The 17,421-nt window shown below is 44.1% G+C and overlaps 1 protein-coding gene across 5 annotated transcripts in view; it reads right to left on the reverse strand.

Moving 5' to 3' along the window:
* bent (projectin protein bent) overlaps window positions 1–10,538 on the reverse strand; it is a 77,682-nt gene extending 67,144 nt beyond the window's left edge. For all 5 annotated transcript variants that reach the window (XM_076619553.1, XM_076619552.1, XM_076619551.1 and 2 more), the window contains exons 1-5: window positions 10,117–10,538; window positions 5,042–5,576; window positions 4,732–4,753; window positions 2,353–2,515; window positions 2,017–2,158 (exon numbers count right to left, since the gene is read on the reverse strand). In XM_076619553.1, coding sequence (XP_076475668.1) covers window positions 2,017–2,158; window positions 2,353–2,515; window positions 4,732–4,753; window positions 5,042–5,354 — 640 coding nt within the window. In that variant the 5' untranslated portion in view covers window positions 5,355–5,576; window positions 10,117–10,538. The remainder of the gene's footprint in view (window positions 1–2,016; window positions 2,159–2,352; window positions 2,516–4,731; window positions 4,754–5,041; window positions 5,577–10,116) is intronic.
* Between the last annotated feature and the right edge of the window lie 6,883 nt (window positions 10,539–17,421).

The following is a 17,421-nucleotide window of genomic DNA, read 5'->3' on the forward strand; positions in this document are numbered from 1 at the left end:
TGTTCATACAAACGATCTACGTGTCGAGAGATCCCTTTACAATATCATTGCTGTCGCTTAATCCCTTCGCACCCTTATCTGGTTCAGCGACCAGGCAACCAGGCGCACGGTTCGATATTCAACCCGTACTGCTTGATCTGGTTGCGGAAGGTTTAAGCTCTTCGATTCAAGGTCAGAGCTACGTATCGATTCGAAGTTGCGCTACATCTTCTCTACTTATCGCTTTCGTTGGAAACAGACTGATTCGCCTAGCAAACCGACATCTCCTAACTTAGGTTGCTTTTCATCGTAGTCGTGTTCATTTGTTCGTGAAACACGCGTTACTTTACCCTTTCTCCTGCCACTGTTTCTCTCTTTTTTTTGTCCTGTCCTGTCCTGTCTGTACGATGGAACGACGTTCGTCTCAACGTCGTAGGAAAGTGTGACTGAACGCGGTCTAGCGTTTCCTTGCCAATGTAATTACGCTCTCTCGGTTATTTACATTCTCTTGTTACTACATAGAAAAGCTCATGTACGTTTACCACTCCATAAACTCTTTGGTAAGTGCGATAATTGGCTAAGCGAGTCGACCCTTACGTTGCGTAATTCGTTCCCTCGACTGCGATGTTCTCGAGCGGTGTCGATCTTGGAAGAGAAAAACATGGAAAAACACGATCCCTCGATCTTCCATTTTCTTCAATCTTTTACATCGACGAAATAAATTACAACCGCGAATGGATCAAAGTCCGATCGCTCGATGAACGCGTAAACGCGACAGCGTTCGTCCGATGATCGAATATCGCAGCGTAAAGGTTCGTGAAACGTGAAATCAAAGTATATATCTACGGTTTGTACGGTTACGATTCAAGTCCCTTTTAGTAATGTCAAATTAGTCGATAATCTCTTAAAACACATCTGAGCGTACGCATGAGTATATGTACGTTATACATAAGTCTAACATCGAATGCTACTGTTTCTATCGCGCAACGAATATTACACGTGAGAAATTCACACGGCAAACGATGTTCGTGCCGATGAGAAGACAAATGTCTTCTGTATGTAAATGTGACTGTAGCAACCTAACGAAGCGTCAGCACGAGGCGATCCGCATCCCATGCACCGATTTTATCGTTCAACCGTGCAGAGACTAGCTACGCGTACTCTTTCTTCTTTCAATTTTGCCTCGAACATTTGAACCGAATCGATGATGTCTCCGGTCGTTTCGATGGTCGTAGACAACGTTGAAATACAAGGATTGCACTAGTTTTCTTATCTATCGGATGCGTGGAATGCTAATCGAAATTAATACGTGATTCAAGCAGCTTTATCGTTACGGATTAATTAGAATTCAATTTGCGATCTATGCTGTCGATCTATGCGGAACTCCCGATAATCCTTTTGCTTTTAGTCTTCTTTTAGATTAAATTGGGCTGTATATCGTCGCTCCGTCGAGCTAACAATCGATACGTGCTCATTGCTCGACCGAGATAAATCATTAAAAAATAAATACCACACGTACGGATGGAGACAGAATATGAGAAGAAAAAAAAAGCGTAAGGTGGGTGAGAAGAAAAAATAAAGAATAAAACAGAGACAAGGTCGAAGAGAGGGGGAAATGTACAGGACAGAAATTCAGAGAACGTGTGAAACGTAGAAACAAGATAGAGGATCACCGATATACACCCCGAATTAGTAGAGACAGAGAAAAGTGAAAAGGTGGGTGACGGTAAACCGATTTACATTTCTTCTTAAGCGACCGACGTAACGTTGGAATTTCCACGGATCGTCGATTCGACGAAAGAAACAAAAGGCAGATCGAACTAACGATACCGCGTGTACCGTACAACTACGAGGAGAAACGCCAACTACGAAAAAATGTAAAACGAATTTCTTTGTATTTCTTTCGATGACGAGAACGCGACGTCGAGCTGATGTCACTACGAATCGAACAGGAGTACGAAGAAATGTAAACCGGTGCCATCGAGTGTTCGAGCACGTGGACAGCGATAAAGTGAGCTGATCTTATATTATACTTACTATCGAAGTTTAGGGAAATAGTGGCGTTGGATTCGCCGAGCTCGTTCTTCGCCGTGACCTTATATTTACCAGCATCCTCGACGGTCACGTTTTTGATTTCCAGGGTCGCGAAGTACGAGTGGCCATCTTTATCGACGGTTAGCTGAAACGTTTCGACGGTGTTTGATAAAATATTGACGTACTTGCTGTTAGAAACACATGATAATGATTCATTGTTAGAGCCAAGCGATCGTTAACGATCGTCAGAGCGTAACGCTGGTCGAGCGAAACTAATAATTTCTCATACGTCGATGTTGTAGCAAAGCTAGCGATGTATGAAAGGAGCCGACGACTAACCTTGTGCCTCGGCGAATCTTTAACCAAACTTCCATCGTGAAACCACGTTACTTTTGGCGTGGGATCAGCCGTGATGCGACATTCGAAAAGTAATCGTTTACCGTCGTCTTCTTGTCTGATAGCAGGCTTCTTCGCAAAAGTTGGCGCGATTCCATCGATTTGTCTACAAGAGCGGATGAAAATTTAAAGTGGACGTAAAAGTGTTACTTTCGTTGGTGAAATATCAGACTGCAAACGCAAGTGTAATTTCCACTCTTATCATCTTTGTTAGGTGAATAAACGTCTTGCGGTGTTAGTAAGCGCCGCCTGATTATCGGTAGAACAGGTCGGTATTTGGTCGGACGAGCCAAAATTCTCCTACCTATGCAACACGATACTTTCACGAGCAAAAATACTAATCGCTGATGTTGCATCAACGCGTTGTATGTTATACGTAAGAAGATTAGCCACGAGATACGAGCTTGCTTCTCGAAACGTTCGCGAAACAGAGAAGTCGTACACGTTCGTTAAATTTGCCATAAAGTGCAACGCGATCTGGCAGCACCGATGCCACAGCGATATCTTTTGTTTTGTTTAGACGTTGCTTGTACGAGTCGGAGGTATCGTACTATGGCGCCGTTGTTAGCCAGCAGGAACAGAGCCCCGTAATGGCTCGTTCGAGAGACGCTTCGTCTACCAGAAGCTCGGTGTAAAACGCGAGATCAACGAACCCCTTTCATTCAAGCTGCATTCGAATCGGAATTTCCTGCTGAAATATCGCGTCGTTTGCGTCCTATCGCGCGCCCTCGTACTCGTTCTAGCGCGTAAAACGGCCAAAGTATAATAAGCATGCTCGGTAGTTCGCTACTATGACGTGGTGGAGCGGAGCTCGAATCAATTTGCCGTTACTGCCGCGGCATTTGACGAAAATAAAAAGAATAACGAAGCGAAGCGATCGTTCCAAAGTGTAAAACCAATAAGATGGCGCGATAGGAAAGAACGGTAGCAGAAGGGAGGAACGTCGAAACTAACTTTAGCAAAGAAGTAGGCTGCAGCTGTTTCCTGCGGCTTCCACGCTACGGTCAATTAGCTGATTCGCCTCGCGGATCGTGATTCGTTCTCGTTCCAAATCGGAGGGAAAAATCTCGCGGCGGGACGACTCGGGAAAACGTAGATTTTCGAATCGGAGAAGGATTTAGAAAGGTACGGGCGTCAAAGGCTCGCGTTACTTTTAGAAATTCACGGGAATCACGTCTGTTGAACGGATCCGAAAATATAACATCTCGCCAAGCGCCTCGTCACGTTCCCGAAGAAGCAACTTTCGACCCAATTTCTACCTGCCTTAGAACGTTCGCCGAGCGAAAAATAATCGTGCAAAAATATTTGCCCGAGCGATGTCACTGAGATGCAACGCGTCACTGCGTGTGCACTCGTTCAACACGCTTACAGATAAATATCGACGCGTACAAACGTACAAACGATCGTCGTACAAACGGAGCTTAGAACGTGGAAAGACACGTTTCGATCGACCGCCTCCTTGTTCCTCGACTTCGACTACTTGTCGATCTCTCGGAACCGAATCATCGTATCGGCGAGGAAGCATCGATTGAAACAATTCGACGTGGCAAGGGTCGTAAATATTTCGAAGCTGCCACGAGCGCGTACATAGATACTTTTTAATAAAAAAAAAAAAAAAGATGTTCAGGCAACGCATCGAAGATAGACAGACGGTCCGCGAACAAATGTCGTCGGTTAAAAGACCGAGAATGAAAATAGAGGAGAGGTTCTCGATTCTATTTCCACGTCGACCAGTCAGACTCGTATGCGTGGGCAGAAGAAGAAAACTGAGCGATCAGCCAGCTAGAACAGCCGTAGCTGTCGGTTTCTCTTATCGGACGAGCGCGTGAGCGCACGTGAACGCGTCCAGAAATAGCGAGCATTCCGCGACGATTATTATTAGTTAGCCGCATTTGATGTGCACCTAAACATTGTCGACGAAACCGCTCGTTTGGTTGCGGTTGCTTCCTATCTTGCCCGATATCTTTTATCCCGTCTTTGGTTAGTTGCTTTTATCTGATACGAGCCACGATTCCGACAAACGGTGGGTTATAATCTTAAATGTAGGTTATAATCACTCGCAAGCATTCGCTGGTACTCGTTGAAAGCAAGCAGATCACTCACCCCTCTCTGCTGAGATCTTCCGCCGCTAAAACCATAAAAAAGAAACAGAAAGCGAGGTAAGCGAAGCGTATGGTACGTGAAACGCATAGGAAAGAGAAACACAAGAAGCGTTAGGACAGCGAAATAAAAATGAAAAAGGAAGAGAAAAAAATAAAAGACAGAGCCTGGAGAAGCGACAAACGTTCATCATTTCGAAACGCAATCGATCGTCGAACTTACTTCTCTCTAGGCTCGTCGACAGCTGGAAAATAACGAAACTTTATTTCGAATCTTTCAAATTGTATGGAAACGAAGAGAGGAAGCGTTAGGTACACGTGAAACGTAATAAAAGGAGAACGGTATTTCGGTTATAAGGACACGGACAGTCCGAGACCGAAAACGAAGGGGTCAAGAACGTATCTATTAAAAGAACAATCTTTCGAGTAGCGAACGTCGAAGTAGCGTGTAACGCGTTGCGCAACGTGACGCAATTTACGATAGGGAGGAAAAGAAAAAAAAAAAAAAGTAGCAACGAGAGGCAGATACTCACGGCTGAAATTCAGGTTGATCGAAGCCGCGACCTCGCCCATCTTGTTCTTGGCCTTGACCTTGTACAGGCCAGCGTCGGTCTCGATAACGTCGTCGAGCTCCAGAACGACCAGGAACTTGTTCGTCCCGATGCTCTGCATCCTGAAATTGGTCCTCGCATCTGCGCTGAGTTCTGTCTCGCCTCGATACCACGATATCTCGGGTTTAGGCGCGCTGATCAGTTGACACTCGAAGATCAGCCGGTTCCCATCGTCCTCCTGCCTTAGTTGCGGCTTCTGGGTGAAGCTCGGCGCGAAATCGTCGGCGACCCCCATGGTGTTGGGTCGCCTTCGCCCCTCCTCCCTTTACCGCGAATTTCTCGGGTGGCGCGCCACCCTCTCGCCTTAGAAATCGAGGACTCGCTCGGTTCTTTGCTTCTTTTCGTTGCTTGCCGACAAATCTCGTCTATCCGCTTCGAGTCGGTTTAAACGGCGCCGACCCGCGGCACCATCCAACCGTTAGCCTCCTTCCCTCGCTGATGACGATCCTCGTCAAATCTGTCGATCCGAAAGATCGTCTCGATCAGAATTTAGCGATAAATGATTTTCGTATCGGGCATCGTGGAAAGACGCTTTGATTGGAAAAACTGTTGCTTAACGAAATAAGGAAATTCGGTGTTGAAAGGGTCGATAGTCGTTGCTAAATAGACGTTTCGTAGAGCAAAGATTAGAGCGACCATTAAGTCGAGCGATAGATTAACTTGGACGGCTCGAGATACAAGAACAGCTTTTGATCTCACAGTCACGGGTAATGCGAGCCAAATTATTATATTTCGCGCGTTACATCCAAATTCAAGAAAAGATATATCGCTACTGAGGAATTCAAAATAGATTTTATGTAATTCGAAAAATGTCGTACCACCGCCGATATTGTCCGTCGTTTGTGACTTCCGTTTGGAATTTACGCGTTTCTTCCAACTTGTACATTCTCGGACATTTTCGTGCCCTACTTTGCAGATTTTCAGGCTTTCGGAAATATTCAAAGCGTAGCATAAGTGCCGGCGGTGGAATTCCGGCGAACGATAAAACCGGACACCAATGGGAAACAACGTTCGAAGCAATCGGTATTTTCGTGGAATCCGCGACTCCAAACGCGGGTTTTCAGGATTTTCCAACACGTCCAAGGCCGAACAATGACGCAACACCTCTATTATTAATGCGACTCTTGGCTCGAAAATAGGCGAACCAGTTATCTCGGTAATCGGTTATTATGTTTGGCATCTAATAGCGAAAATGCACGCGTTTGATTTACGACGCGTCTGGCGAATCAAAAAATCTTATCTGAACGCCTTCCGAAAAATCTCCATCTCGTGCCATAGAAAATTTCCTCCACGACGACGATAGCGAAAAAAGAATTTACTTCGTATTTAATCGACGCGGATGTAACGTTCCGACGTAGCGAATATAACTCCAAAGTACAAAGTAATTTCGTCACGATACGAAGCGTTTACGGTGGCTGCGACAAGTATTGGCACGTCGTTGTATTTATCGTAGCTTCTCGTTAATTAGGTGCGAATAGACGAAACCTCGTGAGGTTTGGTACGCGGAGAAGGCTTCGTTTCCAGGACAAAGATACGCGTCAATACTTTGTTTCTTAACACCGTTGTAAGTAGAAGAGATGGGACGCGACAAGTAGCGTAAAAATCCGAGGAAAGAAATGCAAATCGGAACGAATGCACCAAATGTTACAACGTCACGGTAAGACTTGGCAACGAGCCTCGAGACATTCCTGAGATTGCTCGGCTTCGTAACGCTCGTTCTCATTCTGCTCCTTTCCTCCGCTTCGTTTTCATCTTCGCTAACACCGTACTACCGTTTGGCCGTTTAATTCGATGAAACGTAACTTGGCACGTTAGTTTCTTCAAGATCATCTTGGATTAAAATCAAATTGAATCGAAAGAGTGGAAGATACGAGCAGGTATCTCTACCTGTAACGTTCTGTTTGCACGCGGTACTCGAGAAAGAAGGGAAAAGGAAAGGAGAGATAAAAACAGGGAGGAAAAATAAAAAAAAAGCAAGCGGTTGAAAAAGATTTGCCCAGCGTTCGATTGATAAAGAAAGACGATCTGGGTTAACGGCCCCGATTTTCCTTCTACGAAATTGAGATCCGAGCCCGACCTTTCCAAACGGCAAGTTCCTTGCTCTTTGTTCGAGATACACTTTTGACAGGAGAGTTCTACGCGTGCCAAGTGAAGAAGGGAATGACCGAAGATCGAAAGGGACGTTCGAACACGGACGTCGTGCGTACAGCGATTTCTAAGGTTTTCTCAGCAACTCGGACGAAACTGCTCGTTTCGAATATTCCACGAGTCTGTGCATAGAAAACTGTCCGTATTTTTCGACCGAACGGTTCGTGATAATCGATCAACCAAATTAACGATCGCGCGTCGATTCGACAGGACGTTTGGCAGTCGCTTAGATCGAAGGTCGTGGTTGGCCGTTTCAAAAATAGGTACACGGATTTTTATGAATGGAAGAGAACGAACGAACCTTGATCGGTATTCGACGTTATTTTCGAGACAATCGCGTTCGATCGACGCGTAAAGATGTTGGGCAAACTCTTTTACGAGACAAGCTGCGAGATTTTGGTTGCGGAGGAGCGCGACGATCGATGGACGAACAGGTGTTTAGCGAGTAACGCGATGTCTCAATAGTTTCGTTCGCTGAGACTTGGCATAATTTTATTGTCTCCTCGCGATGTAATATATTCGATGACAGACTGGCCTAATAACAAGTGGCACAATGTAGAGCCGGTTATAAAAAGCATGGAATGAATGAAACATCGTTTAGCAATGGCGAGACAGAAATATCGAACGATGTCGCGGCGTTAGCCGAGAGGAAAAATTAGCCGATGTAATTTTTCTTTCTAATGTCTGCGGTGTTAACGGTGCTACGCGCCACAGAAAAATATCTCCATTCGCCGCGTTATTCCAGAGAAAAAAATACTTTTTTCACGTAATTTTCGTTTGCGTTTCCAAATACCCGAGGCAAGGTGTCGTACAAGTGGGAAAAAAGCGTTAAATTTATATTCGTAGAAATATCTGACACGGTATATCCTTAAAAAAAAAAAACTCTATCGTAGTCTCAGTTCGCTTTTGAAAGTAGCCGCGAAACTATGCTTAAAATATTATTAGATTCCGATCGATATCTAAAATGAAGAGGATCGGAAAGCGAGGGAGTAGGAAAATTCATCACGAGGAAATGATTCACGTTTCGAATTACAAGCACGGAAAGAGTATTAGATCATCGTGGGGCTAATACCACGGTAAGCTCGGCAAGTGCACTAAATTCGACCTAGAAGTTAAAATTATTGGTCGAGGCATGCGTTTCGTCGCTCTCTTCTTCCGTCTACGCTACTATTTTCCCTGCATCGCTCTTGTCGCAACGTCTATTTCCGTGGACTGAGTCAAATCTATAGCAAGAGAAATCGTACATCGTGGAAATGTTGCTGGTCGCGAAATTCTTTTCTCGCTCTCGCGTACGTAGAAACACGAGGCACGAAGATTTAGGAGGATACAGAGAGTATTTATAGCGCTAATCTTATGGAACGAGCATGTCGGAAGGCGCTACGGTATAATTTTTAAGTTGCCCGTGAAAGATACGACGAGACCGAAAGAGTAAACGATATATCGATATTCGAGTATGACCAGCGAAGACCAAAACAATGAATTAGTCATCCGTGCTAATTTCAACCAGGCCTGACCATCAACAGGTGTAATTTTCAGGTTGGCTGACCATGAAGTTTATAAATATCGTGGAATTATGAAGCGCGTCGAGCATACGCGATCGACCATGAATTTTTGACAAATCGACAAACGTCCCCATTCGTATTTCCAACATACTTTTAAACCGATCTCTTCTTCACATTCTTCGGTTACTTTACCAGATTTTCTCATCGATCGCGTACTTTGTGTGTTTATATTCGCGCATATACATACATACATATTATATTACTTGTATGTTTATATTCGCGTGTATGCAAATATTCTACTTGTTTCTTTTTATCATTCGTCTATTGGTTTTCGCTATTATCGTCGATGGTACTAACGTTGTTCCACCGAGATAAAAAAGAGAAGATTTTAAAAGAGGAAGGAAAGAGACGAGAGAAAGCCAAAGTGGCGGATAGATTGCGAACGACGATTAAACGAATTTGGAGAAGGTGCGAGAGAAAAGCCGACAAAGTGAGAAAAATATAGTTGGATAGATGGTTGGAACGTCGAACGAGACGACGAACCGTTCCTGCTCGCGTTACGCCCTTCTAAAAATAAGTAGACTTCGAGCCTAGATACCTAGATAGTAGTCTACGAATAGTTTTCGGTGGTCGGACGCGAACAGACTCGTGGCAATTAGTCACCAAGCCGCTAGACCACCGTTTCGACCACGAACCATCGAAATCTCTTTCGATGCATCGTTATTCGCAACGGTCCGTTTCTGGGCCCACGGCGCCTCGTCCTCTTCTTCTCGGAGCGACACGCGTGTCAAGGTCGTCGTACCGATCGTCATCGATTCCATGATTGTATCTCTCGCGAGCGGAATTTTTCGCCGTTCGAATCTATCGCCGTTTAAGATCGTCGTATAATCGATACCACTCGCGCATTACGTTTCTCGGATTTCCACGGAAATCTTCGAATCTCGGTTACGGTTGCAACAATCGAGCAAGATTGCACGTAACGCGCACAAGAATCGAAGAAACTGAAAGCTGAAAGAATAGCTTACGCACCGGCGTCCTGATCCAACGATCTCCAAGGGAATACGAACGAGTACAGCACTTGGTGGTGCGGTCGCCAACGAAACGTAACACTGTGAAGCACTGAAGCACCAAAAGCACCCACGATTCACCATAGACGAAGGTGGAACAGGCTATACGTTGGAAGGAAATTAGGGAAGACGATAAATGAAGAACGAAAAGGGGATGTTTAACGCGATAGCGAAGGAGGAAAGGGCGCACTGTGTACTTCGTCCATTTTCGCACATTCGTATGCTCGCTCGTATACCCTCTCACGATCAAGGATCCAGTCTGTGAAACGGGAAAACTTACTTGAAGCGAGCGGTGAAATATCCAAATAGTTAGACGAGTAAATACGGTCCGTCGATGGCCGTGCCGGCGTTAGAAATCCTCGATTGCAGGCACCTTGGGGGGATTTAACGTGGATCTGTGGCTCGAGTGGGTCGAGCTCGCGGCTCGTCGATCGCGCACTTTGATTCTCGAAAGTCGAAGTGAAATTACGCGTACGAACGTAGAAAAAAAAGAGAGAGAGAGAGAGAGAAAGAAACGAGTGGGGAAAAAAAGAGAGAAATTTCTTTGATATTCGATCGTCTTTGTCGTGGTCGTCGTCACTGTGTGGTCGTCGCTCCGTTTATAACGTATCCTGTTCGTTTGGCCCTGTCTCTTGTCTCTTCTTTGATACGGAGCGTCTGTCTTGGCCGTCCCAGTCACCGGGGCCCCGCGCGCCAACTAACCACACGAAATATCGCCGTGACACCTCGACGTCGGGTCCAGCGTCTCTGCGTCGGCGCAACTTCCACGATAACCGTTCCTGCCCGATCTCCCCACCCTAAGAACGCCTACGCCGTCGAATTTCGAGGCTCGCTCCTGACACTGAGGCCAGCCGAGTCCTGCGCGATCGCCGACTACCTGACACGCAGGATCCGCATCACCCACAAGGTACACACCCCTTTCGCCAACCTCCGCCCAGTTACCTCTACCAACATCCAGCCGTCCCTCTACCATATCCATGCTTTTCACCATCCACCCTTTTTTCTTGGCACTTACCCTGCTATTGAACTTGAAACCTTGTAATTAGTGGGGGATCGAGGTATTCGCAACCAATGAAGTTGACACTACCGTGCGAAAATAACAGCGGACGCGCTCTTCGTTTTACCTTCGCGTTTTACGACCGTTTGCTCTTCTTGCGATCGCTCGAACGAACCAACGTTAAGTTTCGAATCGGTCGACGAGGATTGTTCGAATGCGAACCAATCCACGAATCTACGAACGAACGCGATTTTACGAATACTGGAAGCTCGAAAGATTGGCGGTTCAACGGTTTAAAGCAGCTTCGGTTGGAAAGGGAAATGGACCGAACGAGGCTCGACTCTTCCTTCTCAGGTTTCTTTGTTTCACCGCGGAAAAACGCGGCACGCGTATACGGAGGATACGAGTGGGATAAAAAAAGAAGATAAATGACCTTATAGCAGGTTAATTGCTGCTGCAACCAAATTAGCCGGATGACGGAACGTCGGAGAAATCAGCGTGCAAGAATTTTACGTCGACGTCCTCGAGTCGAAATTAGACTACGTGTAGCGGTTTAACGATTATTCTTACCCTTAAATATAATCAAAGAATGTATCTCATCGGGACCGATGAATCAAGAAGAGCATATTTAACAGTACGTTCGTTTATAGACAGCACCAAATTAAGCATCTACGTTTCAACGATTCAAAGTCGATAGATATCGAAGGCGCGATGCCCGATACCGCTGATCGATGCTGAAAAACTTTGACCATAAAATCGTATTCCCGGACAAAGGTGGAAAGATATCAGCGTTGGTAGGAAATAGAACATCGTACGAAGAAGGAGAAGTGGGTCTTGGCCACAGTCCTCGACGAAAATAAGTTTTCCGGCCGCATCCGTACTTTCGACCACTAATCGACCTTTTCTTTTATTTTTTATTTCGCGAACGTCCTCATCGTCGATATAATTTCACGGATAACAGCGTTTGATTCACAAGCCGGTAAATCCGCGAGCGCGCTTTACTCCGCGGTGTATTCCAACTTCTATGAGACATTTTTGGCCAGCTTTCAAAATTTCGATCGAGTACACAGCGATCGATACACGATATCTGCTCGAATTTCCTCCGATTCTCGTCTGACTAATACAGTTTATATTTCCACGCGCTCTCTTCTCGCCGAGCTACCTCGCCAGCCACTTCTGCTAACGCTCGCCATATACTTTTTTCTCTTACGTCGATTTTTACCTTTCGCGTATTAACCATTCTCGATGGAAAGCTAATTATCGTTAACATAGAGAAAAGTTTCCATCGAAAGGTACGCGAGGAAACTCGTGGATCCTCGAAGGGAACGACGTTTCCCTAGAAACGAGACTTTGCCACTGGCAGAGTGAAACGACCCGATGGTCGACAGAGGATCGACGAAGAGCTGGCGAGATAGTGGAAATGAGAACACGCGTAATGGAAACGAAAGATTTTTTATTCGCACGGAGAAACGTTACAATACGTTCTCGCGTGTGGTTAACAAACAAGATATCGCAAGAGAGATAAAGAGGAAGAGCTCGAAGGAGAAATCTCGCACGCGGTGTCGAGATACGAGTCTCTCTCGGTTCTGGCAAGCCAAGCACTTTTCTAAATATACACGATCACCCCTCACCGCCCAATCTATCTTTGCGTATTAGAATCTATACCTAACGACCTGAACACTCGCGCTTCCATCGTTTCACGTCGCGGATATCCACCAACTTGTTCGAGAACTGGTCGATCTACCTCGAGATTATGACAGCCCAACCGTTACGATTAGCCAACGTTTTCCTTCGTTCGCAGCCGTAAATCGATTACGACCGTGCGTACTATGCAAATTAAACAAATAAAATGTCTGTTAAATGCGTGTACTCGTAAATACTCTGCGATACATTATGTCACGAGAGTTGAATTACAGGAGTTTTATATCAGCTTGCTGCACAACGTCTATGCGCCAAAGCGAAATCAAGTACAGTTGATTTACGACGAGCATCTGTTTGCGTTATGCCTTTGTCATAGAAATCGTTGGATTTATCGTTGAGAGAAGGACTCGTGCTTTTTATTCTTCTCGAAATTACTTCGTGTTTCCTATGCAAATTGTTTTGTCGGAAAGAGACGAAGACCTATTCTTTGGAAATGAATCGATCGAGAATCGAACGATATACCAGAGTCGCATAAACGAAACGATCTCGAGGAAATAAAATAGACACGTTAGAAAAATTAGTTAAACAAATTACGATAGAAGAATAACGTCTGTGCTTTGGAAAAAAGAAAAAGATAATTTACCAGAGCGCTGTAAGTAGCCGTAAACCTCAAAAAACTCGTAGGATTTTGGCGGAAGACGACAATTCATGGAATTCCTTTTTACGATTTCGAGGAGAGTTCCATAGTATTCGACGAGTGCTGTTTATTTCCTAAAATGGGAATAACATGGAAATATAGGAATCGGCGTATCGCGCTAGAGTTAACATCGAGAGAATCGTTTCACGTTTCGTGCAGGTTACAGCGAAAGCGACCGTGAAAATTCGACCCGGAATGATAGACGAGAGGTCGTCGATACGGTGGAATCGGATGTTTCTGGGTGATTTACGAGCAAGTATGAGAGCGGTTCTTTGCGGGAAAATAAGCAAATCGGCGGCGCTGCGTAAATTTTGCGTTTTCGCGGAAACGAAAACACCAGAGTGGAAGAAGAAAAATGCCAGAGAATGTTTCAACAGGATGAGCAAGAAGCCTCGCGTGGTTTATTCTACGCTAATAGTACTCGGCTTTCGAAACTGCATCGCGTACTTCTGCTAATTCCGATGAATCGACGCAGCCACGTATCGCGCGGAGAACGCGCGCCTGACGACGTACGTTTTTGCGCCTGTGACGTACCTTTCTCGCAAGTCTGGAGCGCCGTTACATCTTCGGACCTGCCCTTTGCGTTGCCTGGCTAAAAATACCCGGCAAATCATGCACAACCAGCTGCCTTAAATTCCCAATTGTGGAATACGTTACGTTATTTTCGCCACTCGAACCGAGTTGTGCGTTTCGTGGTTTTTAACATTACGCAAGATAGAACACCCGTGACGCTTCCGTTCTCTGTGGACGCGTCACACGGCATTCCAAGTTTTACATACAACCAAGAAAGAGACGCTTAACGTCATTCGTTCGGTAACGAACGAACGAACCATGCCGCTAAAATTTCTCGCGCGTTATGCTCGAAATATTTTTAGTATGCTTTACTTTTAGCCCGGAATACGAACAAGAGAAAAAGAAGAAAAACAAAGGTAATCCGCGACTCTTTCGTTAGATTACTCAATTTCCACTCTGTGCTCTCGGAAGCGTTGTTTCTGTCGGATAGTACGTCGTCGTGTTTCTTTGACCCTTTGCGAACTCCAACGACGATAACGCGACGACCAAGAATTACCGATGAATGGATTCTAAATGAATTACTTCGTTACAAGATCTCCTTTTCCATACGTAGCAATAGTGGTATTTATCTCGAGCAAATACAGACTACGGTCTCTCGACCGACCTAAATACAATATCGCGAGCGATTCGCGCGCAGAACCACGTTTATTTCCCCTCGATGTTTTTACAGTGCCACCACGATGCGTTTGTTATCGTTGCACTGGTGAATGATGGAAACGGATGAAATGGTATAGGTACGTAGGTACTAGAACGTTACTCGTTATACGTGTGTACGTATATTTTGACGATAACGATGGTAAAAAGAGAAGCAGCTTTAGAAAGGGGAGACGCGACAAGAACCGGAGTAGCCACGTATCACTTATTTGTTCGTTTATCAGATTTTCTTGGGAGCGAGTGGACCCGAGTGGGCGAATGGCTCGAGTATATGGAACAGCGAATCTAAACTTAGTCGTTGGTCTGTTCTGGAAATAGATGTTATGAGTGCGAGGACAGGACAAGATACCGGCCCCTATTATGCGTACGACTACGTATCGCGAACGATCCCCTTTCCATCCTTCTTACGCTCGCGAATTCCTTTTACAGCAGCAACACTTTCTTCTTTCAACGAGCTTACTTTCCAATCTGACCGATCGTGGTACTCTTACGTGGTAATTTAGCGAGCCACAGAGTCAGTAAATTGGCAAGTTTGCGCAATGTGTACGCGAATAGAGCGGTCAATGACGATAACTGGCGATTTAGAAAATTTCCTTGATTTTCATCGGATCATCGGCTTCACTGCGCCTCTTGGATTTGAGAATCTGCAAAAATTCACAGAATACGATATAATGTGAGAAAATATACAAAGTATATAGATATGTAATATGTAAGTTGCTACCAAAGCCCTACCTTGTATTAGGTTGTCCGAAAAGTGTCTTTCTTTTATAGACACGTCTTTTACAACGACACATGTTTATACAAAAATGAAACCTAAGCTGTCGAACGTTGTAATCTTTATCTCGATAAAACAAAATCGATCATACGTAATTCGATAAAATAATATAATGTGCATCCATTATTTCCTTATAAAAGGCAAGAAACTTTTCGGACGACTTAATAATTATTTCATTCGTTACTAAACTTGCTATTGTTACGCAAACGTATTTATCAACAACATTAACAACATTAATTAACAACATTATAATATTTATTTAGTAATGGTAGCTGACAATTTTCACGCTATTTTTCTTATTAATTACACACTTTATACGCTATACTAATACGCTAAATTTCTGACATTGTTCGAACCACCTCGCACATACATGTCGGAAGGATTCGTCGACGAAATCGTCCTTTGCATATAACGTAATGGTAATGTAAAATGGTAACTTGTAAAATTTTGATTGAATTACGCGAGACAGTCTTGATGGCACTTATCAATAATTTCCAATACGAACAAGGAAATCTCGTTAACATTGTTTGGATTTTAATCTATACATTTGTAAGAAACACGTGCGTGCGTGTGTGTGTGTGTGTTATAGTATTGAACATTCGTTTCATTCGTTTCATTCGGATTCATAATAATTAAGCACATGGCGCCCAAGTTTATGGCACACGGATCCACTTAGTGTTTACAAATTTTCACGGTATAGCTACGTAGATAGATAGCTAGAGTACAAAAGTGTCGACAAAATGCTCGTCGTATGTATCGGAACGTCTATTTATCGAGCTGATATCTATTTTGGGAAAAATTGCATCTTCGAATAACGCGGTGAAAAGCGATGATATAATTAACAACGGACCGGTAATCGCAGAGAACATTTCGAAACGTCTTGACTAGACAGCGAACGTTTATACGTACGTTTAAGGAAAATTTGCAAATCCAACAGTATGCGGAATGTACATAGTCGTGGTGCAAACATATACAAATAATAATCGTAGAACAAAGAAATCTCTGTTTAGATACGGTTTCTTCAGCTGTGTTCATAAAAATTTGAGTCTACGTAAATAGTCTGCAGCCTGAAATCGACTGTCGGATATCTCGAATTACGATTTTCACTATGGGAAAAACTCGCGAAATATTTCGCGGAGAAAATTGCCAAACAGTTCTCGTTGACGTAGAAAGACGTAATCGCGTAAATTATTTACAGAGCAAAACGAAAAAAAAAAAAAGATGAGATACGAAGAAGAATGCTGAAATGTCGAGGAGGTGAGAAATCATGATGGAGCGAATTTGAAATTTTTATCGATCCCGTCATTTGTTTCAGCTGCAAGCCTTCAGTCGGCTTCGATAAATAAACTCTTTCTCTTTCAACCTGGAATCAGCCGAAATCGAGTTCCCGAAATTCATCCTTACGTACATATGTAAAAATGATAAACCCGGGGACCAAAACTCTACGATTCTGCATTTCTTGCCCCTCTATTCTTAGACTACTAAACTCCCACGCGGTTATTTAATATCCCAGACACGTACTATTTACCGATGCTTTACACAATTTGACAATTCTATCGTATAACAGGTTCGCAAGACAATGCATACTTAAAATTGTTTTCGAATATAATTTAGTCTGATATATTTATCAATTTTCGGTTACTTCCGCGTTATTAAAACTTATCTTTCATCGACTGAATTTAATTTCTTCTAAATAGCTCTTAACTTTAATATCGTACTAGTTAATTGTTTCATTTCGATTTCCTACTATTTAGCATGGAAATTAAGGTGTATCGGTAGGCAACGATAATAAAAATAATTATAACCATATTATTTGAGGTTACCTCGTATAATATTTGTTGCCCCGAGCTTTCTTATTATCGGATGCCACTTAAATATCGAACGATTCGCATCAATGATTCGACTTATTGGTAAGGTACAGTAAGATGAAGAAGCCGTCTCGATATCGGGAGTGGACGAGACGATCGGCACGATTCCAAAAAGCAGGCAATCCCCGATAATCTCGAAATAACGAAAACCTCATCCCTTCTCTCGCGCAGCATCGCGACGATATGTCGCGGTTCTTCTTTCCGTCTTCGTCGCGCCAATGCCGCTCCTGTGGTTCCCTCTCCTTTTCACCCATGGATGCACGAACACCGGTATTTTTGGTCGTGGCGCGACGAAGAAAATGCGATTTCTGTGTGCATACGAATGACCGAGATCGCGAGCCCATACGTCGGAAAGAGAAAGACTATAGACAAGTGGGATC

This window comes from Bombus vancouverensis, chromosome 6 (assembly GCF_051014615.1).
Source record: "Bombus vancouverensis nearcticus chromosome 6, iyBomVanc1_principal, whole genome shotgun sequence".
Lineage (NCBI taxonomy): Eukaryota > Metazoa > Arthropoda > Insecta > Hymenoptera > Apidae > Bombus > Bombus vancouverensis.